Source organism: Myotis daubentonii, chromosome 11 (genome assembly GCF_963259705.1).
Source record: "Myotis daubentonii chromosome 11, mMyoDau2.1, whole genome shotgun sequence".
In the NCBI taxonomy this organism is placed as follows: Eukaryota; Metazoa; Chordata; class Mammalia; order Chiroptera; family Vespertilionidae; genus Myotis; species Myotis daubentonii.
The window spans coordinates 70,029,563-70,057,322 of record NC_081850.1 but is presented as its reverse complement, the minus strand read 5'-3'; the positions used below and the strand labels follow the sequence as shown (position 1 = coordinate 70,057,322).

General features: G+C 49.9%; 1 protein-coding gene across 2 annotated transcripts in view; it reads right to left on the bottom strand.

Moving 5' to 3' along the window:
- Window positions 1–27,760, bottom strand: part of ASTN2 (astrotactin 2) — a 742,933-nt gene that overhangs the window by 564,227 nt on the left and 150,946 nt on the right. For both annotated transcript variants that reach the window (XM_059657840.1, XM_059657842.1), the window contains exon 3: window positions 15,670–16,054. In XM_059657840.1, coding sequence (XP_059513823.1) covers window positions 15,670–16,054 — 385 coding nt within the window. The remainder of the gene's footprint in view (window positions 1–15,669; window positions 16,055–27,760) is intronic.

Genomic DNA, 27,760 nt, shown 5'->3' with positions numbered 1-27,760 from the left:
CCAGAGATCACTGGGTCTCCTTTGACAGATGGCGAAATGCGGACCAGAGTAGGGTGCCTAAGTCACATCAAACGGCACGTCTGTGGATGAGCTTGAATAAAACACAGGGAGGTCTGTTTCCAGACATATGGTGGTGCCTGCTGCTCCTGATCTCTCACTGGATCACAGCGGTGGTCTCCCAGGGCTCTCCCTGCCCTTATTCTATGCTCATGCTGCCACCCTAATAACCTTGCTGGGAAGAAACATACCTGGGCGTGGCACTCCCTACCTAAACGTTTTCAGTGGCCAGTGGCACGGATAAAGTCCAATGTCCCTGTCCTTCTCCTCCTTCTGCTGTTCCTCTGCCTGTGCCCTTGCTCCAGCCACGCTGGACTTCTTGCAGGCCCTAGAATGTGTCCGTCTGCCAGACATGCCTCAGGACCTTTGCACATCCCCTCCCTTGCCACTTGGGTTAACTGACAAACTTCTTATCTTCAAGATTCAGCTCACATGTCCCCCCTGAGGGAAGCCTTTCCGGCATCCTCTGCACATTGAAATGATTTTTTACTGTGTACTCCTAGAAAACCTGTTCAAATCCATATTTCAGCACCTGCCCACAGTAATTTATGGACGCTCACCATGCAGCAAGCAGTGTTCTAAACACCTTACAGGGAATGTCGCACTTACTCTCTACAGCATTTTAAAAACTGATTTGAGAGAGAGAGGAAAGGGAGAAAGAGAGATTGAAACACTGATGACAGAGAATCATCAACCGGCTGCTCCTGCACGCCCCCTAATGGGATTGAGCCCGTAACCAGGCATGTGCCCTGACCAGGAATCGAACCGGGACCCCTTGGTTCATGGGTCAATACTCAACCAGTGAGCCATACCAGCTAGGCTCCACAGCAATTTTTAATCTGGGTATGCTCAGATACCTGTTTCAGAGATAGGGACACTGAGGCCCAGTAGGCTAAGTAACTTGCCCCAGGTCACAGAGCTGGTAAATGTCAGAGCTAAGACTGTACACTCTCAAATATTCTGTCACCTGCTGTGATTACCGTTTACCAAAATCTCTCTCACATACCATGAACTTGCAAAGACATTAATCCCCCCCAAACCCCAGCCTTGGTACAGAGACCTGGGTCTCTGCATGGAGTGTGCAGTCCGGACACGGCCAGTAAGTGATGAGACCCTTCTCTCTTGCTCTCTGGTTTTCCCAGCATGCTCGAGAGCAGGTGGTGTGGTGACTAAAACCCCAGATTCTGGCGTGAGACCGACATAGGGACACGGGTCCCGGTCCTCGCTCCTGAGTCCCACTTTCAAGGGTCTGTAAATGGGGCGCGTGGTGACACTACATAAAACGGACATGAGGATTAAATAAAGAAATGCATCCACAGGGCACAGCACAGCACCTGGAACTCCACAGACAGCAGGTGGCCCATTAAGTATTGGTCACGATGGCCGTTATCACTCAGGGTTTTCCTTCTCTTGCCAGTTCTCGCTCTCCCTCCCCGTGTCTCACCTTAATCAAGAGGCATGCCCATGCCCTCTCGGCAAGCCTCGCCTGGGGTCTGTGAAGGCTCGGAGGGGCACAGGGCTGCTCTGGCCCACTGAGCCCAGCGCCCTCTTCCCACCCCACATGGCCACCTCCCAGCTGTGAAATAGAGTCCCCGCTCCACTGGGCCCGGAGCCGTCAAGGGGCTGCCAATTTCACAGTTCACGAGACTGCTGCTCCCCCCTGATTAATGGGGTGCCAGCAACCGTGGGCCAGGCCGTGACACAGCTCACATGGGGCTCTCCCCATCAGCACCCCCGCCGCCATGCTTCCTGGGGAGGAGAGAGCAGGCCAGCCTCATGCATATTTATGAGGGGGCGGTAATTTGGTACTGCATGCCTTCCAAAAGGTAAATAAGGTTTCACCCAACTCTGTGGATTTCTCTCCGTGAACTCTGCATGTCAGCATGCCTCAGGGAAGAAAACCACACACACACACACACACACACACACACACACACACACACACAAATATGAAAAACAAAAACCCCTTTATACCCTTGATCTGAGCAGCACGTTCTCGTGCCAAGGATGACCCAGGCACACGGGAGATATTAAACCCGGGAGCGTGGATGCGGCTATTCTGAAATTAATCCAGCTCTACCCTGTACCCCAGGGGAAGTGGAACAGCAAAGGTCCAACTCAGCTGGGTCCCTGAGGCTGCCCCACCACCTCCTGAGTCCCCATCCTCCATCTCCACCGCCTCTCCGCTCAGACACTCTCTTCCCTATGAGAGCAAACCAGAATCAGTTCCCCAGGTCTCCCTGAGGGGCAGGAAGAAACCCTGTCGTCTCAGGCAGACCCCGCCCTTCCATTGCAGATGCATCACCTCCAGAAAGCCACTTCAGCTTGCCGTGCCTCAGTTTCCCATCTATGTACAACAGGATGCTCTGGTACAGTCCCCTCCCCACCCCAGGACTCTCACACTGTTATGAAACCTGCTTCGGAGATGAGGAATCCGAGACTTAAAAAGAGGAGTTCACTTAGCCAAGATCGAGGTGCTATGTGGGTACAGGATCCATCCCCACGTCTGCCCCACTCCGAACCCATCATCCTATAGCTGGCCAGCTCCCAGAATGCCCTGCTCTCATGGTTTGGTTTTGCTTCTTGGACTAGTATCACTGTAAACCTTTCTGTAAGTTAGCAGCTGGTTAAGCCCCATCCTCTCTGACATGCACTGGTGGGGTGCTGGGTACTGAAAGGAATCCTGTGGCGGGGGCTTCTGCAAACTGAAGAACCCTTTAGGAAAATAATCTGTCACTCCCTGATTTATCTCTTTGCTAAACTGAGCTGCTCACCCACCAGGCTCCTCTGAAGCCAGGCACACCAGTCCCGCTCAGAGAAGACGGACTCCCCACTGCTCTGGACAGGATGTGATGCTTTGAGGGAGCGTGGTACCCACAGACGCCTGTGTTAGTGAACAGTAGCTGCCTCGGAGCCCAGAGGGCGCCATGCTGAGTTCTCTCAGGCTAACCATCCAGGCTGAGAGGATGGTACTGGCGCCCCAGGTCTGAGCAGCGGAGGACGGCCCCAGAGGGGCTTGTGGAGGATGGCGCAGCCTGTAGTGAGGATTGGCCCATGTGGGCATTCGGGATTGAATATGACAGATTTCCGCACAGAGCGTCCGAATAGGAAACACAAGGAGACAGTCTGAGGCAGGAGCAGCGGCAGCAGAAGCCAGGTTGGGAGACAGAGAGGTCATCCCTGACGGGGGCAGAGGGGAGAGGAGACACCGGTGCATGAACTTAGCAGAGCTACATGCTGACAACAGCTCTTTTCCACACACCTGGGACTGTTTTGTGATCAGCTCTGGCCCCTGTGTTCTAACAGGAAAGGCCCAGGGTATTGGTGAGGAGTGAGCATTTCAAGGTCATGAAGCCTTAAGTACAAATCCTGGTCTTAACACGGAGCATGTGCCCGGTCCTGGGCCAGCCTCACGGGCCCAGTTTCCTCCTTTGAAAAGGAAAATAGAACAATCTATATGAGAGCCCCATCTCCACCACCTCCATCACCTCATCACACAGATACCTAGTATTAATTTGCCCTACAACCTCAGATAAACCCTTTCCCCTCTCTGGGCCTCTACTTGCCAAGTACAGTGAGCATTGCAGACAAAATAACAGTAAGCACTTTACTTTATTAAGTCAAAGCACTGCGCTAAATATTTGATATAATCTCCTTTGATTCTCCCAAGAATCCTGCAAAATGCATTTTAGAGATGAAGAGACTAGTCCCAGAGGTCAGTGACTTGCTCCAGTTTTCACACTTTGTAAATCGGAGAGGCCAGCCTTGACCCTGGAGCGTCTGATGTGAGAGCTGGGCTTCTTCCCTACTTGGCTCTGCTGCCCAAGCTCTCAGAGGTCCCCCGGTCTCGGATCTGCTGCCTCTCTCTGGAGACACAAAACTCAAGAAGGTGGAAAGAAGAGAGAGTGTCTTCCTCTGCCACCAACCTGGGCATCCCTTTTCCTGGCACCGAGGGGGAGTGGGCAGGCATGCTTTCTGGAAGGTCCTAGAGACCCTAATGTCTGCCCATCTTGATACAAAATAGGAGGTGAAGTTCTTGCTCCCAGGGGCTTCTCTGTTCCCACGGCTCAGGCAGCAAGGGCTGCCTCGATTCCTCCGAGATAAGTGAAGGTCAAGAGCCCACAGGAACAGGGAGGACTTAGGTTAGGGCAGTGCGTCAGGTGGGGTCTGTGTTGAAATGCAGACGGCAGCCTCTCCAAGGAGGTGCGACCCGCAGGCCCTGCCAAGTGCTGAGAGTTTCCAGATCCTCCGACAATCAAGTGAGACACATGTGGATTGGGATGTGAAGTTTCCCGGTTTATAAACATTGTGACAACTTTATTGGAAAATATAAAATGTGCTCTTAATGGGAGCAAAACACACATAGCTGGGGGCTGAATTCTACCTGACAGATTCCAGAGTGCAGCCTCTATTCTCTGATTTCCCCAGCCTCGTCCCTTCTGAATGTCAACTCCAGGCCTAAACCCCTCCTTCCCATTTGGCCCTATTTATTACCACCTTAAAAAAATACTTCCCTGTTTTCCAATGGTTTCTCATTTCACTCACAGAAAAGCCAATGTCCTTACCTATCAGGCCCTATGTGACCTTCTATTCAATGACTCTGTGACCCAGTTTATCATCCCACTGCTTTCTTCCTCAGACTGCCTCTTCCTATTCCTTCAAGGTGCCCAGCACACCACTGCCCCAGGGCCTTTGCACTTGCTGTTCCCTCTGCCTGGAAAGCTCTTTCCTCAAATATCCAAATGGCTAATTGCTTCACTTACTGTAGACTGGTCCTCAAACATCATCTCATCAGTGAGGCCCTTCCTGAGGGTCCTAATTCCATCCCTTCTTTTATTTTCCCCCCTGCAGTTCTCATGATTTGATATTATATCCATATAACTCAATACAACCTTATATATTATATAATTATATATATTATTATATATATCTATGAAATACTTATATTTTATACTTAATTACATATATATTTTATATACTTTTTTTCTCGTGTATTTGTTTATGGTCTTTTCACACTGGTAAGTAAACCCAATAGAAATAGACTTGTAAATATGCTTTATCCTCAGTGCCCTAAATAGTGCCTGACAATTAAAGCTTATTAGTAGATAAAAATAAGTGAAAATAGTTTCTTATTTAACAAACATATACCCAGACTTCTCATCACAGGGATGTTGAGCTAACCGTATATCAAGAATTTGGAAGCATTCGGACCATCTGGCCTAATAATTCCACCCCTGGGAATAGAGCCCGAGGAAATAATACAGAATGACAAAAAAACAAAAACAAAAAAACAAGTTTTAGCTTGAAAATGTTTGTGGCTGATAAAAACAAAATAGCAGGGAAAAAAGGGAAGGGGGGAGCAACTGAAATGTACACCAATAAATAAACCATGAGGAGCTTACGAATGACAAACATGTTCAAATACTTTCACTTTCAACATGTAAAAGAAGACTAAAAAGTGGTAAAAAGTTACTGTGGCTATTTAATGAGGTATTCTGAAAGATACGAATGTGTACTGGATATGTTCAGATGTCTACAATGAGCATACACTGTTATAATTGAGAAGGATTAGGAAAAACCAGGCCCCACCATGTGTGGGTCAGGATGGAGATGGATGGGGACATGGGGCCAAGGGCAGGCGGGTCCCTGTGGGAGGCATGAGCTGAACTGCCAGGACTCTGGGTGCCAGTCAGGCCCCACAGGGTGGTTTCCAGCCACTGCCAGGGAGGCCTGGACTGAGATCCAGGGCCCTGACTGCTGGGAAATTGCTCTGGCTCTGTCCAATCAGGGAGCAGCCTCCCCAGCCCCACATTCATCAAACCTCCTTCCCCCTCACCTGTCAGTGTGTGGGGGCCGCCTTGCCTGGCTCAGTCTAATCAAGTCCTAATGCCCCGGGTGTCCCTGGATAGAGAGGAAGGGGCTCTGTGGGCACAGGGAGAGGGGAGATAAGGAGAGGATCCTGAGAGGAGAAGGGAGAGCACAGGTTCAGAGACTGTCCCTTTGCTTTGCTATCCTGGCAATTAATGCTGGGAAGTGACAGCATTGGGGACATTCCTGCTTGTGATCCCATGACAGATCTCTGTCTGTACCTTATTTTAGAGAGTGTGCTAGCTGGCTGGCTGGGGAGCTGAGCTCCTGTCTGTGGAAGCTCTGCCACTCCTCCCACCTCCCTCCCGACCACCCCTCTCCCCAGCCCCGCCACCTCTCCCCCAACCCCCTGCCGCCCTGCCCACTTCACCAAGCCCAGGCTTTTAGGCACCAGAGCCCCTGCCCAAGGCCCAGAAATCAAGCCCAAAAAGCTTTGCTGCAAGTTAGGGTGTGGTCTTCCACTAGGTGGCATGGTTAACTGGGGTGGAAATGAACTTCCTACCATTCCATCAGTGACCAGCTGGAGTTAAAAAGAAAAACAAAACAAACTTCTCAATTCTGAATACTTTCCAGGCTGGCTGGTTTAAAGAAACCTACCTTTTCAACCACAGATTTTAGTCCCCTTTGTTTCCCAAGAAGTACTAAGAAGAAAATGGAGTGGAAACAGATTAAGTTCCAAACTTTAGAAGCTGAGGCTTAGAAGGGATTCCTTGGATGGTGTGGAATCTCTACCCTGTTCCAGCATCCTTGACAAATGGCTCTCCGGTCTTGTTTGAATACTTCCAATACAAGGGTTTATGCCCTTTAAAGTTAAGAGAGGGAGGACAATGTAGATGGAACCAGTTGGCTGCCAAATGATATTCAGGCTGCTGCAGGGAGAAGTACAATATAGCAAATGTAAGCCAGTCATGTACTGCACTCTGGAAATGAGGGTTTGAGTCGAGGCTCACCACCCTGCTTGTTCTGTGTCGTGCGGTGAGTGATTTGATTTCTCTGAGCCCAGGTAAGGCTCCTTGTCTCTCAAACAGGTCAGCAGCATGCAGAGATTATCAAATACCGTTTATGAAGCCATTCTATACATGCTAAAGGGCAATATAAATAAAATAAAGAGGCTATTGCTGTTTTATAGCCCTCTAAACTGTGAGACTCAGGGAGAAAACGGCTGCCCATCTTGCTTTGTATCTTCTGCATTCAGCACAGAGCCTTGCACACAGTAGGTGCTCAGCAAACATCTGGCAAACAAGCGAGTGAAGAGTGGATACAGGACTGAGTAATGAGGGTGAGGTGTACCCAAAGAGCAGATGCAGGGACTAAAATGTCAGCCCATCTCTGCAGGAACGGCAGATGCAGGGGCAGAGGAGAGAGAAGGCACCGAACAGCCTCTGGGATGTTGCTCAACGCAGACTTCAAAGAGCGCTTTGAACAAGAAGAGGGACTAGGGCCGTGGTCGGCAAACTGCGCTCTGGAGCCACATGCGGCTCTTTGGCCCCTTGAGTGTGGCTCTTCCACAAAATACCACGTGCGGGCGCGCATGTACAGTGCGACTAAAACTTCGTGGCCCATGCACAGAAGTCGGTATTTTGTGGAAGAGCCACACTCAAAGGGCCAAAGAGCCGCATGTGGCTCGCGAGCCACAGTTTGCCAACCAGTAGACTAGGGCATCAGGGCACTTCGGTGTAAGAAAGCCATGCACAAACTAATCTTCTTTCCATGCTGGACAGCCTGTCTTTCAAAATCCCAAAGTGCGAAAGCCCTCCACTGAATCCCAGAGTGTGAAAGCGTTTAAAGCAGTCCTGCCCCGGCGAAGATGATCTGTGCCTCTGCCTTCCTCTTGTCCCCAGGAGCTCAGGCAGCTCTCGCAAGACTCTGTCCAAACAGGAACTGTTGTGACAGTGGAGTTTCCAGGGCTCGGTGAGACCCTCCATCCAGGCCTCCAGGACAGGTGGGAACGGGGAGGTGCGGAGCTGGAGCTTGAGGGATGGGTGGTGCTTCCCAAGCAGAGAGCAGAGGGGAAGACCTTTGGGGTGGGGTGAGCAGGTAGCGGGGAGAAAAAAATGGCCAAGGAAAGAAGATAGAGGAGACACAGAGGGTCCTTTGTGAGGGTAGGATGACCCCTTTCCACCTAAAAGTATGAAGATAATGGGACCAGTGGGCAGAGGGTGGGGTGAAAGGCACCCATGGGTTGGCCAGAGGGAGGGTGTGGGGAGACACAGTGCTGCCCTGTGCACCTCGCCTGTCTCAGGCACCCCTGAAGCTCCCCCATCTTCCCCTTACCCTCTGTCCCTCGGACTGCAACACCCTCAGGTCTCTGGGCTAGGGGCACCTGCAGGACCCATCCCAGACCCAGTGACGCGGGACCTGTCCCCCTGCAGCCCTCCCAGCACAGCACTGCCTCTCTGAGGCCGGAAAGGTCTTTGAAATTCAGGTTACGACCCACTCATAAACTGTGCAATCAATTCAGTGGCTGCCACTGGCATTTAAAAGATGACCCAAAGAATAGAAAATGTCAGAGCATGTCACGTGCAACAAGTGTAAGGATTCTCCTGCAAAACCCTTCTAGAGACATGCACACACATGCACGCGCATGTATGTGTGACCACTGCGCAAAATACAGTTCTCACTGGGGTTGCTGTTCAACATTTGTGATAAAAAAAAAGACTTAGCCTGCTAGCGTCTCAGTATATGCCTTTCCTCCCCTGATCAAATAAATGGGCAGGATTAATGCATGCCATCCTCTGAACATGCTGGGGGTTGGAAGTCCAGCAAAGCTGGGTTCACATTATGGCTCTGTTACGTTCAGTTGTATTGAGATGATTTCCAAATGTTGATAATTTCTTGTTTATGAGATGGATGGGAAGATTCAGCAGATCACGGATATGAAAATACTAAATGAAGTTTGTACGGTTCAGAAACAGGTACACAGTCCACGCAGAGGTTCCCAGCCTGCAGGGAGGCTCCCAGGTATGGATGTACCCAGCCACCCATTTATCCATTCCTCCACCTAGTAACCCAAAACATCCTTCAACACCTGCGTGTGCCTGTCACTGTATCAGACACAGAACACACCCACCAGACCCGGTACACAATCGCATGGAGCTCTGAGTCTAGTAAGAGGATTCAAATACTGAACAAATAAATCCAAATAATAAAAGGAACTACTACAGAAACAAACAGGAGAGTGGCTAGAAGACAGAAGAGGAGAATTCACAGAGAAAAGATTTTATCTGATGAGGCTGAATTCGAGCTAAGACCAACATAATGAGAAGTCAGCCAGGACAGATGGGGGAAGGAAAGAGAATCTTTCGAAGAAAAGATAACCGTGGCGTACGCAAAGGGCCTGTGGAGGAAGAACCTCTTCAAGTTTTAAAAAAAAACAAAAAACACAAAACAAAAAAGACAGAAGGCCATTTGGCTGGAGCATGGAGCGTGAGGATCAAGAACAGTGAGAATTCTGGGAAAACTTTAGGCATGAGACTTCTGTAACCCGGTGGGTCCTAACAGTGACCACTGTGTAGAGGATGGAGGAGGAGGAAACACCCACACGTGAGAGGAAGGTGTGTGAGGATGAGGTGTGTGGGGACACCGGGAAGACAGGTGGGGCTTGAAGAGGGGCTATGGGCAGGGGGAAGGGGAGGAGGCTGCGAACTTAGGCTGGAGCCTCTGTGTGAAGACGCCTGGACACTGAGACAAGGCACCGAATGGAGCGTTGACTGAGAAGAGCCCTGGAATTGTAGAAGGCACCGTACAAGGATGACATCTGCATGGCAATCCCAGGGACTGCGAGAGGGCAAGTTAACAGGCGGCTCCTCGGCTCTCTGTCACCCTAGAGTGCTTTACTGACACCAAACATGAGTTCCCCGAACCCGTGGGGACCACTAAAACTCCAAAAAACCGGGACCTCCCAGTTGCAAAGTCCCTTCTGCCAACTGAGCTCAGCATCACTGCGGAGCAGCTTCCTGCCTGGGAGAACAGATGTTAATTACCTACTTTTCTTCCCAGATTTGTGGGGAGCTCGTGGTTGCTACACTTGAGCTATTCCTGGGACTGAAGAGCTTGGCGCATTCCCAAGCATCATGAGGTTCCCTGTGGTGTCGGCCTTTCGCATCCCAGCTCTGCCCCTGGCCTTGAGGGCTTCCGGGCCAGAGTTTACCCTGGCCCTGCCCCTTTCCAGCTGTGTGACCTCAGATACGCCTCTTCAGCCTTCCTTGCTTCAGTCTCCGGCTCTGCAGAGTGGAGGCCATATTAGTACATAACGCATAGGGCAGTGATGGCGAACCTATGACACGCGTGTCAGAGGTGACACGCGAACTCATTTTTTGGTAGATTTTTCTTTGTTAAATGGCATTTAAATATATAAAATAAATATCAAAAATAGAAGGCTTTGTTTTACTATGGTTGCAAAGATCAAAAAATTTCTATACGTGACACGGCACCAGAGTTAAGTTAGGGTTTTTCAAAATGCTGACACGCCGAGCTCAAAAGATTCGCCATCACTGGCCTAGGGTAACTGGGAGGTGTAAGTGGCATAATTCCTGGGAAGTCCCCAGAACAGTGGCTATTGCTAAGCAGAGGTCAGCTGTCATCATTCGCAGCAGCAACAGCACTGGTCTCCCAGCCAACCTTCCATCCACCTGCCCCTCGGGGTTAATTACAAATGGCTCAACGAGACCATGCACAGGACAGCATTCTGGTTGTCATAGGGACTCAGTAAACATTGCTTTCTCCCCATCCTCTCAGCCAAGGTCCCGTTCACCCTGGGACGTGTTGGTCTGTGATCCTGAGGGACACTAATGTTTAGGCGACTGGCCCCATGTCAGAGGGACCATGACCCCGCCCTCCTTCTCTGTCACTGGGGCCCCTGCTGGTATATGAGGCCACACCTCGTTTTCTTCCACCCTCAGTTCTGAACACCAGTAGGAGAAAAAGGCAAGTCTTTATCCTGCACCGCCCTCCCCTGCAAAAGAATCCTAGCTTGGGGTGACTATGAGACTTTTCACAAAGAGAAGAATGTGGAGCTATGTTAATTAGGAAAAAAAATCAAAAGAGAAAACTGCACATATAAAGTGATGCCAAGTAAATAGATAAAGGCTAGGAGGGTCCATGATGATATACACATAGCCAATGTGATGTGATAGTAGATGTTTGTGCAGACTGGTATGCGAGAGTGTATGTAGCTGCCCTGGAGAGTATAAGACCAATTTTTAAAATGAATACATGTGACAGTACTTAGCAAAACTACAAAATGTGTAATTTGTTCTTGCAGATGTATAATGTGCACCCTTTGATGCAGAGATTATGCTTTTAGGCATTTTTCTTACAGAAATAGTCTCACGCTTTACAAGATACATACGTGTGTGTGTGTGTGTGTATTGGTACAGGATGTTTATCAACTTATTGTAACTGCAAAAAATTGAGATAATGATCACCAACAGGAGGTAATAAAGTAAATGCTGGTGCCTTTTGTGCACTCATATTCCTGACTCCTATACAGCTTTCAACAAGAGTAAGATGGGCGTGCAGGGCCAACATGGAAAGATGCTTTTCTTACATTGTTTGGTAAACGATCAAACTGCTTCAGAATGGTGTATGTGGCTGAGATGGCCCCATCAGTGTGTATCTGTGTACTTTGGAAAATGCTAGAATAATATATGTCAAACTATTATGAAGAATTACCCTTTGGATCCTGTCCGTGGGATAGGATAGAGACAAAGTAGGACTTTTAGTTATTGCTTTACACCATCAGACTTTTCTTCTTTCATGTCTTTCTCTTTTCTTTCTTTCTCTCATTTCTTTCCCCTTCTTACCTCCCTCCCATTCTCCCTCCCTCCCTCCCTTCTATTACAAAGAGCATTCATTTCTCTCACAATCATAAAACAAAATTAAGGAACCCTAATATCCATTCAGCAATCCCGTACCCTATCCCTTGATAAAGTGACAGATTTGTTATTTTCCTTGCAATTCCATGTGTAATATTGTGGGAAGGGAAACATACATTTAAAGCTAGATAAGAAAAATGGGAATTAAAAGGTATCAGGTTTCTGTTATATACCAAACAGTGCTGAGCGCTCACATCCTGACATGATCAAGCTCTCACTTCAGAGGTGGTATCAGGAGTGACAGTCACATACCTGAGAACTTCTAAGCACAGGCACCGACTAGCAGGATGGGATGCCAGCCCTGACACAGGAGCAGTGTCCTAATGCCACCCCAGCCCTGGTCAGTGGGCACCTCAGGAGGGCCCTTGGGGAGGGGCTGGGACTGCCAGGCAGCAGGAGGGCATTGTGGGGGGAGGGGTTATTTTCCAGGGCTGTGAGCTATTTACCAACAGGCACAGAACAACTTCAATATTTAACAAAGGTGCCACCACACAGGTGTGTATCCCCCGAATGTCAAACCTGCCTAGCACCCGGGAACCCAACCAGTTGTCGCTTGGTAATGAAACCTCCTCCTCCCACTCTCCAGAAAGCAGGCAGACGGAGCTCAAGGGGGATGGAACAGTGTGAATGCATAGGCAAAGTCTAACTGTGAAATGTACAGGCGGGATTAGCCCGGGCAAGGTCATGTCCAAGGGCGCTGGGTGACTTCTGCATGGACTGCCCAGCCTCTGAATGCCTGCCCTGCGTGACCAAATGCACGGCTGTGCCCAGGTTCCCGCCCCCCCCCCCCCCCGCCCGGAAGAGATAGCTTCTGGTTCTTTCTCAGGGGCCACTTGGGGCAACACACACAAATGTGGTCTGAGCTGCTGCTGCTAGATCTGCAATCTGCCACATAATCGTCCCTCTCCTGTCCAGGCGAGGAGGACCAGGCGCACAGCGATGCAGGGGCCATGATGCTGCAACAAGAGCCACCAGCAGCCACGTCCCAGGGGTTAGGGTGACCAGAGTCCTACCAGGAGTCAGGGAAAGTGTGCCCTCTACTTCCATCTCGCCTACTCCCTTCCCGTCCTGCCCTGACGGTGGCTGGGACCCAGTATTGCGTAAAGTGCTTTGCTTCATTTCAGACTGTACGTCACTGTAAAGTCTACTCAGAGGAACATCTGAAGAGCTACTTTTGCTCAGATGAAAACAGGTGAGAGGAAGGCATGGATTGCAGGGTGGCTGAGAGTTTTGCCCGAGGCCTTGCGGCGGTGAACTGAAGAGCCCGGTTCCAGTCAAATCCATTCACCTCTACTTCCCTCGCGTCCACTGCCCCAGCTGCCCCGCAGGGAGGACCGGGCCTTACTCCTCAGCATCCACCACTCACTCTCTTTGGATCTCTCTCTTGTGCTTCTCAACACTAGAGCTAAGATTTCCGAAAATAAGGGCCTGGCTTTGTTACTGTCTGAACAGAGTTCTTCTCGGAAGAAAATACGAGGGAAAGAGCACGGAGAAGAGGAGGCCAAGAGCAGCCTCCCTGCCCGCTTGGCAGCTTGTCTTGTATACCCCCTGGATCCGGCACGATTCTGTTCCCTGTGCTGTCTCCATCATGTAAGTGTCAGCCCCCCCCCTCCACACAACCCCCCCCCCCCCGACATACACACTCGCACCATGAGAGCAACTCAGAGAGGGTTTGCAGGCAGTTAACACGCACAGCAGCCAGAATCGCAAGACTGTGTGTGTTCTCGTTAAGGTACACGGGACCTGCACGGCCCCACCTCCCAGTGAAATGGGCTGTCCGTCCCCATGATGCTAGGTGGGCAGGACAGGTGTCTACAGCAAGGGTTCTGGTAGGCAGCCAAGGCTTGCTGCCAGGGACCTGGGCTCTGACCACGGCTCTGCCACGTCCTCGCTGTGTGACACAGAGACCCAGGGCCACGTGGGCCTAAGCATTAGCTTCCTCGCCCCCATCCCCAGTTTTCTCCCAGGAGGACACTACGAGGTTAAGGACAGAGGCTCTGCTTCCCTCACCTCCGCTGCAGTGCCTATCCTAGGGTGCGGCACAGCGACACGACTGTGAAGACCGATGGCATGAGCAGCAATAACAGAAACGCGTGCTGGACACTGACCACTCACCAAACCCTTTAGGTGTGTCTTCTCCCTTAAGTGCCCTCACCACCCTGAAAGGTACAGTGTCCCGCCTCTTTAATGGGAGAGGCCCGTGCAACTTGTCCCTGGTCCCAGAGCTAGTCAAGCTCAATTCAAGACGTGACTTCTGTATCATTCTACCTCCTGAGGGAAGGTTCTTTATGGCCACTGTGTGTGACCTTCCAGTTTGGGGAAGGGAGGGAATGAGGGAGGGAGGGGGGAAGAAAAGGAGGTCCAACAAAATAACTGTCAGTGACCTGCCTCTGCGACCCCCTTCCCCACTTTGAAGATGTTTGCTGTTCTCCATTTGGGGCTTGGTAGAGGCCTGTACGTAGCGGGGGTGGGGGGAGGGGGATAGTAGCTTATAAAAAGATGCATCTGAGGGGCAAGATCTTTGGAGCAGAGGAGAAGAAGGTAGAGTTCAGAGCTGCAGGGCTGGGCCAAGCAGTGAGGGCTCCTCTCAGCCCACGAAGAGGAGTGGGCCAGTGTCAGGACTGGGATGTCCTGGCCAAACCTTCCGCCCATATCGCCAGCATCCCAAAGATGCTGTGGAGAAAAGGCAGGGCGGTGCCTCTGCAGCATTTACTAAAGACAAACGCCAAATTCTGTCTATAAGCCGGCTGGAGCCATAGACACTTAATAAAGACAAGTGGAGCCCTAACTGGTTTGGCTCAGTGGATAGAGCTTCGGCCTGCGGACTGTGGGGTCCCAGGTTCGATTCTGGTCAAGGGCATGTACCTTGGTTGCAGGCACATACCCAGTAGGGAGTGTGCAGGAGGCAGCTGATCGGTGTTTCTCTCTCATCGATGTTTCTAACTCTCTATCCTCTCTGTAAAAAATCAATAAAATATTTTTTTTTTTAAAAAAAAAGACAAGTGGAAAGACATATTGGGTGTACGTCCACATCATGAATTGTCCACCAGCAGACCAAATGAAGGTGTGTCTGAAACAGCATCTATGAAAAAGAGCGTGAGGTTTCCAAACATTCCAGGATGAGCCAGGACTAACTGTAAAATAGAAACGCGACCTCCAGCTGCATCAACAGAAGCATGAGAGCGAGCGAGAGGGAGGTGGAAGCCCCGCTTGGCTCAGCCTGGGAGCATTCCCACCTTGCGGAAGAGGAGTGTGGGTTCTGGTGTTACCCCCAGGAAATCCAAAATGAGAATCTGCATCTAGAGGACACTGTCCAAAATGATTAAATGTCCGAAAACTACATCATGAGAGAGGAGCTGAAGACACTGGGATTGTGTATTGAGGTTGATTTCCAGAAGTTATAGGAGCCGTTTTTGTTTTTTCCCCTGTTGTCAAATTTCCCAAGAGATGCCTCAGAGAGGGAAGATAAGCTCTTTGCAGACGTGGAGGCCAGGGACACACATTTCAACTCAAGATAACAACACTTTCTAATTATAGAGTCTGGAAATGAGATGAGCTTTCTCCTAAGTAGTGAGAAGGCCATCAAGGGAAGTAATCAAGAGATACCTGAGAGATGTTGGACTGTGTATCTTCTGATGCTCCTCAAAACTCCAATTCCAGTAACACTGACACCTCCCCGCCCCCTTCACTGTGGAAGAACCAGAGAAGACAAACTCCGATAACCCAACACAGATTGGCCATCAATCGGAAATGGCTTAGCCCAGAAGACAATACCAGTGCCCCCAACCACCCAGCTCCCAGGCCTCTTCCCAGCTCCCAGCTCCCCAAAATGCCCCCTGGAAGGTGGGATGCAACAAGGAGGACTCACCTTTCTTTTCAAAGTCTCCCTTCTCTTCCCCCGGCCGGCCCAGGCTGTCCAGGGTGTGGGTCACCTGGCTGCCAAACTCGTCCTCGCGGGAGACGTGATTGGCCCTCCGGGGAGGGTCCTCCTCCTCTTCATAGTCATAGTCATCCAGGATGGGGGTCTCCCGGATGGGCACGCCGATGACGGAGTTGTGGGCCTGCAGCCGGGAGGCACGGAAGCTTTCGCGGGCCTGGGGGCCCAGCAGCACCGAGGGGATATAGTGGATCTCGTGCGTGGCTTCCGTGCTGGCGCTCTTCTGGGGGATGCGGCGACGCTTCTGCCAGCGCCGCTGGGCATACAGCGCCACTGTGAACACCAGCAGCAGCAGCAGCAGAGCAATGAGGCCACCCTGCAGCAGGAGGGAAGAAGGACAGCAAATGGGCGGCTGTTCTTGGGGTTAGAGAGCCAGGGGGCATTTTCTTGTCCACCGCACTCAGCCCAAACCCCTGGATTTGGCTCATAAAGCCTCAGGAATCACCAGCCATGGCTCTGAAGCCAGAGAGATGCTCTTTCCCAACCTGGCTTGGATGTCTCAGGATGAGTAAGAATCCCTGCCCTTCCTTCTTCATAAGGTGGCCACAAGGAGCAAATGAGACGGATGATGGACATGCCAGAGCCACGCAGACTGCTAAATGCTGGGAACAGTCCGGGCTGCGGCTTCACACAGGGGAGTGTCTGAACCCTGGCACTGCCTCCCACCAGCTGCCTGGCCCCAGGACATTTGCTTACACTCTCTCAGTCTTGCTTTCTCTTCTCTAGGCTGGGTCCACTGAGGGCTCAAGAGATAGTCTGTCTTCTATCCTGCTGCAAGAGGATGACTAAGTCAAGTAAAACTTCTGCATAGTTTCTATTTCCTTCATTATCAGGAATACTGCCTTTTAATGCTTCATTTCCAATAAGGGACCTGAGACAAAGTAGATGCTTCCTAAATATTTGTGGAATGAATGAAAACAATGTCTTTCTAGGGGTCCTTTAATCAAAGTTTAAGGCAAACTAAAGTTTTGTGTGTTTTTTTTTAATACAACCCCAGAGTAAGTATTGGATTGAATCTGTACACCACACATTAAAGTGGAATGTAGTGAAGTGTTTATATTATAGCATATCCTACTTGATTCATGAGATTCGTGAAACGCCCCGCTTCGTGAGCTCCCTGAAAGGCAGGGGTATTTGCAAAGCCTGTGTTTCCCACAGCACCTCCCCAGGGCTTGAGGGGGAAGGCATGCATCCTCCTGGCCTCCCCCTCGTTCACCAGGCACATCTCCCAGGAACGGGGTGGGCCCTCTCAGCGACCTTGCTTTTTCTCTCTTACACATTGTGCTTTACGTCTGGGAGCCTGGCGGCCGCCTGGCTGAGTCCCTGCTGTGTGAGCCCACAGTTAGGAAGGATGACCCGCTGTTGTATACAGGAGGGAGATGAAGAAATCAAGACTCAGAAACTCCGCTGGTGAGCAGCAGAGTGAGGTCTGAGTCTCGGCCTCATTTCCGTGTGTTTGTGCAGTCTGGTTTTGCTTTCTAGCTCTAAAGCCGACATTCCTTCACCCACGGCCCTGTGGCTGATGGCTCTTCCTTACCTATGATCTCACTGATGGCAAGGACGATGTCTGATAACCACCTGTATAACCCCTAACAGAGATGGCAGGTGCTCACCCTGGATACATCCTGTTGGGCTGGGGAGAAGGGACGGCTGCTGAGAATACCTGTTCAGGCCAAGGCGAGTACTCACTAACGTGGCTCAGCTGTCCTGCTGACGGCATCGGGAAACTATCGTGTTATTCTTGCAAGGCCCTCAGCTCTCTAAGCTGGGATTCATCACCTCCACAGCGGGTGGGGGGTGACGGGTAAGCGAGCTAACAAGTGGCCAGATGGTAAGTGCGGCTAATAAGCCGGCCTTGACTTTGGCCATGAGCTACTGCAGGATCCCCAGGAAGGTTTCTCTGGATGTCAGAACTTAAAAACGATACTAAACCAGACAAAGCTATAAGCATGTGTATCTATGTATACGTGCATGTGTGTGTGTGTGTGTGTGTGTGTGTGTGTGTGTGTAATCTGCCAAGAAAACATAAAATGTATATATAGTTTATCACTTCTGAGTCCTAACAAACAAGAACAGGTCCTTCTCCCTCCACAGAACATATTGTTCCTGTGTCCATAAATCATGTGCGACATGCTGTTACACCAAAGACAAGAAAGGAGGGAGACACAGGAGGAGTGAGGGGGAGTGAGAAGGACAGGTAACAGGAAAGGAGACTGGAGAGAAAGGAGGCAGGAAGAACACTAAACCTTGTTAAAAACAATAGCAGGCCTTCTCCTTACTATTACTTAATGTTATTTGATCTTAAAGATTTAAAGACAATCATATGTACTAGGGTTTATAGCTTCTATTGTTTAAATACAATGTGAAAAAGGGGTGTCCCAGAGGTTAAGGAACTTGCTGGAAGTCACACAGGATTCGATCCTAGTTCCAACTGGTACAAAAAAGGCCAGGGTGTGGTCATGCAGGGCTATGAACCCAGCTCTCCCCTGCATAGCCATGGGCTATTTTACACTCACCGTGGTTCACAGACACTGAAGGCCAGGGGGAGGAAAACATGGGGAAGATAGTAAGGGAGCATGAAAAGAGAGGGGATCCCGAGAAGGGAAAAGAAAAAGATTATTTTCAAACCCAGGATTCTATGGGCACATCTTGAGGCTGCCTATCCACAGAAGCTTTTAATTTGGGTTTACTGATGCCCTTGGGACATCTTGACTGAGTCTGCCCTCTATCTTCTCACCTTTGGGGATTTTACTTGCTCTCAGGGTCAGGCAAGGCCAGAGCCCTTCACCCCAGCCCCTTCTGCATACCCTGATTACGGGTGTGGACCCTGGGATCAGATCCAGGACCAGCACTGACCTGGGAAAGATGAGGCCTAATCAAACAGTTCACCAGCAACTATGGCCCCTCCCTGACCCATTGCATCCCCCAAACCCTCCCTTGTCAGCCCTGCAATCCTAGATCATTTCCAAGTTTACTCACTGTGATCTCAGATGTCCCCGCTTTCCCTATGGAACTGGACTTGACAATACTGGGAATAGTACAGCACACAACTAGGGGTGAAGGCTAGGGGTCAGAAAGACCTCTTTGGAATGTCATGCTGCCACATATGAGCTGGGCGATCTTGGACAATGGCCTGAATCTCTCTGAATCACAATATTCTCATCCATAAAACTGGGTCAAAAATGTCCTCACAGAGGGAGATTAGAAGTGAGCTCATGGCACATGGTACATAGGCTTCTCATCCATGCAACCCAGCAGCGCTGCTTGCAAACCACATCTGAACACTGCTTTGACGACGCTGACAAACTGAGGGTGCTGTGCAAATGCAGAAGAGCTAGAGAGAACCACCTGGCCACCTCTGTCTGGGCGGGCCATCCTATCCAAAGGAAGCAGATGAGTAACTCAGGCCCACAAAGGAACTGCGATCTGTGTCCACTGGACCAGTCCAGGCTACTGCACTGCTCCGTTCTGCACGGGCTTCCTTCACTAGGACGTCAAACAGGAGCAAGAGCTGTCTCTGGAGACATGGGCAGGGCCAGTGCCCAGCCACTGAGTCCACACGCCAGAGGCAAACCCAGGCCCTGGCAGAGGAGAAAGCGCTGTGGGCAAGCAGGGAGTGGAGGTGGAGAAGGAGGAGAGGATGCAGGGAGAGGGCTGGGCATTTTTAGAAAGCAAGTGTGGAAGAGGACAAGGCTCCGGGTGGCATGCGGAGGCCCTGCTGGCCTCAGAGATGACCCAACACCAAATTCTATCTGGACCGTGTTGGAGAAGTGGCACCAAGTTCCAGAAACAGAAATGCCAGTCTGTGAGCTGGGGCTGGTTCCTGCAAGATCGCAAGCACACAGGCCTCGGGGTGACGAGTGATACCTTCTTATCAGTCAGATTTCACTAAGCTGCAGGCAGAAAGTGGGAAAGAGACGGAGAAGGAATATGTCCCCATCCCTTCGGAATCTTCCCTCCTAGACATCTCTCTAGAGCAGGGTCAGCGCACTCCTCTTGTCCTGTTATTGACAGTGAGTCTCACATCCCTCAGGGAGACAGACAGAGGGGCGGGCATGTGTCCTGGGCAGAGGGGTGTGGCGGGGAAACCAGGAGTCAGGGCACAGCTACGGCATTTTGCCTCCTTGGGCTGCAATAGGCTCGCCTCTAAAATGTGCTGATTGTTCCCAATGAGACGGGTTATGCTAAGGATTAAACAGAACAAGAAAAGGTCTGGCAGCACAAAAGTCAACAAATACCAGCCTCGTTACTTCACCCTCTTTCTTCCTCTATCTCAAACCAAAACGCAATGTGCGTGCGCACACACATCTTTCTGAAACCAGTCCCTGGCTTCCTATGACTCTCAGAATAATGTTCAGATCCCCAGCTTAGCACCCAAGACCCTTCAGGACTAGACGCCTGCTTCCTTCTCATGCCTCAGCCACACACATCCAACTTACACCCTGTCTCAGAGCCACCCTGAGCGATTAGCTTCTGAGCCACCCTGAGTCATTACACCCCCCAAAGTGTAATGTGCTGAGCTCCTCCTCCCTGCTGGCTGTGCTTTCAGCCCAGGGCCTCACTCACTCCCTGTGATGGTTTGAATAATGACCCCAAAATTCATACCCACACAACCTCAAAATGTGATCTTACTGGGAAATAAGACCTTCACAGTTGCCAGTGGTTAAAATGAGGGCACACTAGATTGAGTGGGCCCCACATCCAGTGACCACTGTCCTTGTAAGAGGAGGAAAGGACACGAACACACTCACACACACAAACACGGCCATGTGAACATGGAGACAGGTGGGAGGGATGCATCTATAAAGCCAAGGGATACCAAGCACTCAGGCAATCACCAGAGGCGACTGGGGGCATGGGACGGATTTTCCCTCTTCCAGAATGAATGAACCCGGGTGACCTCTTGACTTTGGACTGCTGGCCTCCTGATCCGTGAGGGACACATTTCTGTTGCGTGAAGCCCCCCGATCGGTGGGAATCTGCTAAGGCAGCCCTGGAAACTAATACCCAGGACACCCTTCACGGGCTCATCTCTACTCACCCAGCAGCTCAATGTGGAGAGCACTTCCTGGGGAGGTCTCTGCCTCTTCAAGGCGGGCGGGGCTGTACTCTCCTCTCGGATCCCCCAGCTTGTGCTACCTGGCTGCACACCCTCCATCCCATCATCTGGTTGACTGCTTTCCCATGCTAGGCCCTGAGCAGCCCCTTGCCCTACCGGTACTCGGCCTCAGATGCATTGCTGGCCTGGAGAAGGTGCTTAATAAACACCCAGAAGCCTCAAGCCTGCGCAGATGTACAGCGGCAGGTAAATCTCAGTCCCTGCACCAGCTCTGACCACAGCCTCCAAGGGGCACCTGATCGGACCCTGCACGGCCCCTCTGCTGCTATCCCAGTGTGAGAGCCTCCAGCTGATGGGCCTGCTACCACAGCAAACACAGAAAACTATAGGGAGGAGACACTGAAAAGCACCCCAAAACCACGCCACCGAGAGAGCCTTCTGAAAGTCAGAACGGCATCATCCAGCCTGGACTCATTTTAATCTATTTTTCATGTTAAAATATCCGGGCATGGGAGAAGGAGTCAGAGAAAGGAAAGAAAGGGATAATGTGAGCAATGCTTTATTTGACAACGTGTCATTTGGACACTGATTATTTCTGTCTCTGGCCTTTTTAATATTCCCTCACTACGCGAGCTGCCGGGGATTTGGTATTCTAAGGCTGGATTTATAATACTCTGTTCAGCAGTGATAAGAACACGGGCCTTTAATCCTCAGAGTTGTGAACATGCATATTCTCCCAAGTAATGGCCTCTTCTCGCCACTTGTGTCTGGTCCCGACAGCCACGGCCAGTCCCAGCATAACTGAGGGCTACTGATCCCGGGGGTGCCCCCTGGCCGTCTGCAGAGCAACAGAGCTACAGGGAAAGGGCTGGGCCTCAAGCTCTCTGGGAAGTCTCCTTTCAGGCCTGTTTTGGTTTACGCTGGAGGGGCTACTAAAAAAAATAATCCAAACCCTTGGTGTTAGAGGTAAGGAAACCGAGGTTGAGAGAGAAGTGACTTGCCCAAGTTTACAGAACATCCTAAAATGGTATTGAGGCAGAATATGGAGTCAGCACCCCCAAAGCTGCTGAGAAATCCACCAGCTTCTCTCTCTTTCCATCCCTTGGCCGGTCTAAGTCCAGTCACATTGCCTTTCACTGTGATGATGTTAATACACTGCTCGCAACCCAACTCCCTGCCATACCTGAGGCACAGCTGGAAACAGCCCCTTCCACGGACGAAGCTGGCAGCCCTGCCCTGTCACAGTTCAAGTTCCAATCGCACTTCCACTTGGTGGAAAACCTCGTCTCCAATCGCATGTTTTTGAGGTTCCCTTCTCAGAATGTCTGCCTCACTGGTCCATGCTGCCAACCTTCCTGAGTGCCTACTGCAGAGGAGGCGCCATGTTACATACCCGGCCACACGGGAGCTCGCTGCTCCCACTCAATATCCTGGGACTGTGCTCAAGCCCTTTCTCCTTCGGGAATGCTGTCCTCATTCCCACATCTGCATGGCCAAGCACCACCCCGATCTCACCACTAACTTCAATGCAGTCTCCCCATGAACTCTTCTGGGAACTTCCCTCTCCAGGCTCAGCCAGAGGAACCTCTACCCTCTGACCTCCCCCAGCGATTCATCTTAACCCTCACTTAAGGAATGTTAGCATTTTCTACCTTGTCATAGAGGCATAGATGCTCATTGTGTAGCTCCCCCTACTGGTTAGATTACACCCATTGCACCCAGCCAGTGTGGGTTAGTGGTTGTGCATTGACCCATCATGAACCAGGAGGTCTCAGTTCCATTCCTGGTCAGGGCACATGCCCTGGTTGTGGGCTCCATCCCCAGTTGGGGGGGGCACGCAGGAGGCAGCCAATTGATTCTCTCTCATCGCTGATGTTTCTATCTCTCTCTCCCTCTCCCTTCCTCTCTGAAATCAATAAAAATAGATTTTTTTAAAAAAGATTATACCCATTGCAGGGATGAAAAGTGGAGGCTCAGATAAGCTTTCTTGCGAGCACACAACAAGGTGGCAAATATATGGAATGAAGCCCTGCAGCTGGGGTGTTTCCAGGACACATGAGGCTTACAGTCCCCGGGACAGGAAATGCACCCTGGACCCCGAGGGAGCTGCAGGAGAATAAGATGGTAACGCAGGTCAGAGCTATACTGCAAAAGGCATGGCCGGGCTTTTGGCATTAAGGATTCAGGTTTATTATTTTTTAGGCAATGGTGTGTCAAGATCACATTGGACCTGTATGGTGGGGAGACTGGAGACAGGCAGCTGGTCAAGGGAGCTGTTTATTGTGTAGGACAGGAGACATTTGGCAATAGAGACATTTTTGGTTGTTAAACTAGGGAGAGGGCATTTCGTGGGTAGAGGCCGGGGGATCTGTAAGCATCCTACATGCACAGGACAGACACACACAGCAAAAGGTTATCCGGCCCCGGATGTCCATGGCACACAGAGAGGATGAGACTGGAACTCAGGGCAGGTAAAGTGGGGAGGTAGCTAATGGAGTAGGAATAAAGTACACACCACAGGGTGAGAAGACGTGGTTTTTGACTGGCAGGCAAGGGGGGAGCAGGAAGGCACCAACAGTGACATTGAGGTGTGGATTCTGTCAGTGGGCTGGAAAGGAGTCTACCTCTTTGTTCATGTTTTCCCTGGGTAAGCTCCCAGAAGGTTATGAAAGACCCGGCACGTAATAAATGAAGAAACAGGTTTACATGTGTGAACAATTAGGAGAACATACATGTAGAACAACAAAGATTTGCAAGGAGGTAATGTATGTATGTATCTAGTCACATGTATAAAATATACTCACGCCTACCTGTATGTCATAGTTAGCTATCTTTATCTCCAGGCATCTCTCTGCCTCTAGAGAGGCACAGGTGACCCATTTAAGTAGGTCCCATTATAGAACATGAAACATTTTTCTTTTAAAGTAATCATCTCCTTATAATGTATCTATAAGAGACACCATTTTATTTCCCAAGATGATGCCAAGGAGATAAAGTGGAAACTCAGTGGTTCTTTGGAAGAGATTCATTCCCTGCCCAGATCAGTGTGCCTGCATCATCTGTAGGTCAGGTCCGAATGGGGGCCGACTCCCAGGAGATCGCTGTGATCCTAGAGGGACTTCTTGGGGGGAAAGCTAGTGAACACCTGGACATCAGTGCCTGCCCATGAGCCAGGCAGATATGGATTCGAGTCACAGCTGGGCCATGTTTCAGGTGTGCATCTTTGAAGGGGCCTCACCTTGAGTTTCCTCAGTTTTCACATCTGTCAGTTGAGTTCCTAACACCAAATTGAGAGGGTTTGAGCCGATGAAATGAGACTGCACTGTAGGATACATTTAGCATAGTGGCTTACGAGTGGCCGATCTCAGGAGATAGGCGCAGCCTTGCTGATGTGGGACCCTGTTTCCTGAGATATTATATACAAAGTGGTGGTAAGGCCACCAATCCCCGCCACTGCAGGTATGAGTTAGTCTGTACAGCTTCCCAGTTCATGCTCAGGTTCGCTCCTGCTGCTCCCCTACTCGACCGTGTCCCTTCCCCATCTCGGGGCCAGTAGGTGAGGTTGGATGGTATATTGTTATTGTTTTTTTTTTTTACTCTATACATTTTATTTAATTTTTTAAAATTTATCTTTTGCTATGTGAAAAAGGTCAGTCAGAGAAAGACAAGTATCACAGGATCTTATTGTTATGTAGAATCTAATGAACACAATAAACTGACAAACAAAATTGATCTAGAGACATGGAAACATGCAACAGACTGAGGGTCCTTGGAGGGAAGGTGGGTAGGGAGGGAAGAGGTCAACCACAGAACTTCCACACCTACCCCAGGGACACAGAGATTGGGTGGTTTTTAACAGTCACTCCAGCTCCAATATTCTAGCTGAGAAAGGCAAAGGCGAACATGAAAGCACTTTTGAGCTGATGATATATACATATACTAGTATATTCTTAGGGCCTCCTACCCAATGTTACAGCTGTAGATGCATGTACTTACCGCAGTCAAATCCTCTGTCCCTCACACCATCTGAAGCATCCTCTGCCTGAAATGCCCTCCCCTCACTTCTTGGTCTATAGTCCTTTAAACCTCAGCTCTTGGGTCATGCGCTCTCAACAAGCCTTTCTGAACCCTGCTCTCCCCGGCGGGGTTTATAAACCATCTCTCGGGCCCCTCAGAGATCCCTGCTTCTGTCTGCCAGCTCCCCTCCCATCACCCTGAGCGCCCTGGAGGGCATCCTTAGCTAACGCTGTGTACCTGAGACGCAGCCTGGTGTCTGAGAGTGATAGCCCTCATTACGCATTTATGGCATCTCTACACTGAGAGGCGGTGGAGGGAAGGGCAGGGCTTTATTTATTTCTGAATGTATTTGAATGGTACATGGTATATAGTAGATCCTCAATTGCTTGTTGAAGGAATTAATGAATAAATGCCTCTCTGAAGGCAGGTGACTGAAATATGCCTACATCTGTTTGGCAATTCTCCATTTGTTTGAGAGAGCTGAAGATAATTCACATGCACCATTTAGCACAAATCAGTATCCTACGCCATATCCTCAGGCGGCCTCTCCAGTTCGCTCTGAAATCCCACTCTGAAGGCGGGACGGATGAATGGAGAGGGGGGAGAGAGCATCTGTGATGGGATTGATTTTCTTCCTATTCTTTGAGTCATGAAGATAAACTTCAGGTGACCAGGGAACAGCCTCGCTCTCATTCATTGATATATTCGTTTGCCAGGTTAAGGGCATGCCTGGAAGCAGACAGACACGATTTCAAGTTCTTTTCTGCCCCCCCCCCACCCTTCCCACAAGGTGTGACCTTGGAAAATTCTCCCTAGGAGGCTCGGTTTTCATAGGTCTAACATGGGAATAACACCACTCACCAACAAGGCCCGCTGTGAGGATTAGATAAGATGATGTGTGTAAAATATACCATGCAGCCCTGATCTATAGAATGTATTCAGTACAGGGTGGTAACTGGCTTAACTGTTCTTACACCTACTGGTATGCCTCGACCCTGTGCTACATTTTCTGCCTGGACTTAGGAACAGAAAGATAAGGCCTGGAAGAGCTGGAAGTTAGTTTGGGGAAGTAGATAAGTGAGCAGGTAATTACTGGAATGCACAGTTCAATCAGTTCTGTGCTGGAGGGAAACATAGAAAAAGGCAGACTTTCTTATAGCTTCTAAGTGCAAAACACAGAGGAAGAGGGAAGAAAAAGGACTTTCTACAATGTCAGTTACAGTTGAGTGCAAAGGCGGGGGAGTGGGCTGGCCCCTCCAAGCAAGCATACTCCTACCCAAGATCTGACAGAAAGACTAGATAACCAACCACACAGCATAATGGCCGACAATGCAGGCTTTGGAGCCGACAGCCCTGGGCTCCTGGCCGGTGCTGGCAATGACCACTTGCAGGGGTCGCTGCATTTTACGGAGCCTGGCGTCTTCAGCTGGAAGTTGAAGGCAGCAGTCTACAAAGATTGAGGCTGCTGTGAGAATTAAATGAGTGAGTGCACAAAGAGATTCAAGACAATGTGTGGGACACAGCCAGTGGGCAATAAAAGCCGGTGCTAACAATTCAGGCAGAGGAAAGGCAGTCTGAGAGAAATCAGAAAAGGTATGTCCTCGTTTTGGCTCGGCCCCCATATAAGCTAAAGAAGCTTGCAGGACACTCGCAGAACCCTCACACACGTTTTTTTAAAGAGGTGGCCATAAAAGCCCCATGAGCAAGGCATTCTTCACAGACAAGGAATGTGAGCTTTCAAGAGGCAACTTTGCTTAATGTTCCAGAGTTGGGTAGTTGCGGGTAAAAACTCAGCCTTCTGAGATAGAAGCCGGAGGCCACTCAGAGCCAATACTTACTACATGCAAAATAACTTGCATATTGGCAGGGAGCTTCCCCATGTAAGCTGCCTTCTTTAGATATCATGGGTGTGGGTGTGGGCCAGGGAGTGCTGGTCTACCACTAAGAGAGAGCCTCATTGGGAAGGCTTCCCTTGACCCCCTGGGGACAGTACCCTGACCCAGTTCTCCATCACAGGTACCCTATCTCTTCTCCTTTCTTTAACTTCCTTTAGAATAATCATCTCCCCCTGCTGTTATATTTTACATTAATAAGCTAACTTTGTTTATGCCTCTAGTAAAATAAAGCTTCATAAGGTGGGTCCTTCTTTTTTATTACCCTATTGTAACAAAACAACTTAGTGTTCTCTGGGTGCTTACTAAATAGTTTTTGGATGGATGGATGAATTAATGGATACATCTACCCTGAAAGGCCAATAGCCCCTAAAGGGCAAGGGTTGGGGTTGAATAATCTTTGAATCCTGGCCCAGTGTTAAAAGACTGAAGATACTTACTTTAAAGAATATATAAAACATTGCACTTAGTTGTTTCCTGGGGCCAGAGAAAGAAAGCTGGTGAGAAGGGCAATTAAAAGGCAAACATGACAACTTTCTCACTACTTCTCCCTGCTTTGGGGGCACAGGGGGAAGTTGGTCTGGATTCCAAATGTGTTTAATCATTTATTTTACTTGTAAATACTTGGGAGATCCTGAACCAGAAAGTAGAAAAGTGAGGTGATATCAGTCCCCACTCTCACGCACAGCCACCTTTCTGTGGAACGACAATGACAGCTGTGCCTCTTCTCTATTCCCACTCCCACATCTGCATGGAAATCAGGAGCTTTCAACGAACACAGACACCTATGATCTAGCTCAAAGAGCACTGTTTTTGCCTCCATCTCCTGGCTACCATTGGTTCGCTTGGGAAACCTTAGCTTTCCCACCTTTAACCAGTCATAACAGGGCCTTTTCCTCTTCCTTCAAAAACCCCATTAAGAATCACATTTATGAAAGAACTTTCTATGTTGCAAAGTGACACACCCATGAATGCTTAGTACTGGAAATGGTGTAAAAGGAAGAAACTACCTGGCCAGTGTGTCTCAGTAGTTGAGCGTCCACCCATGAACCAA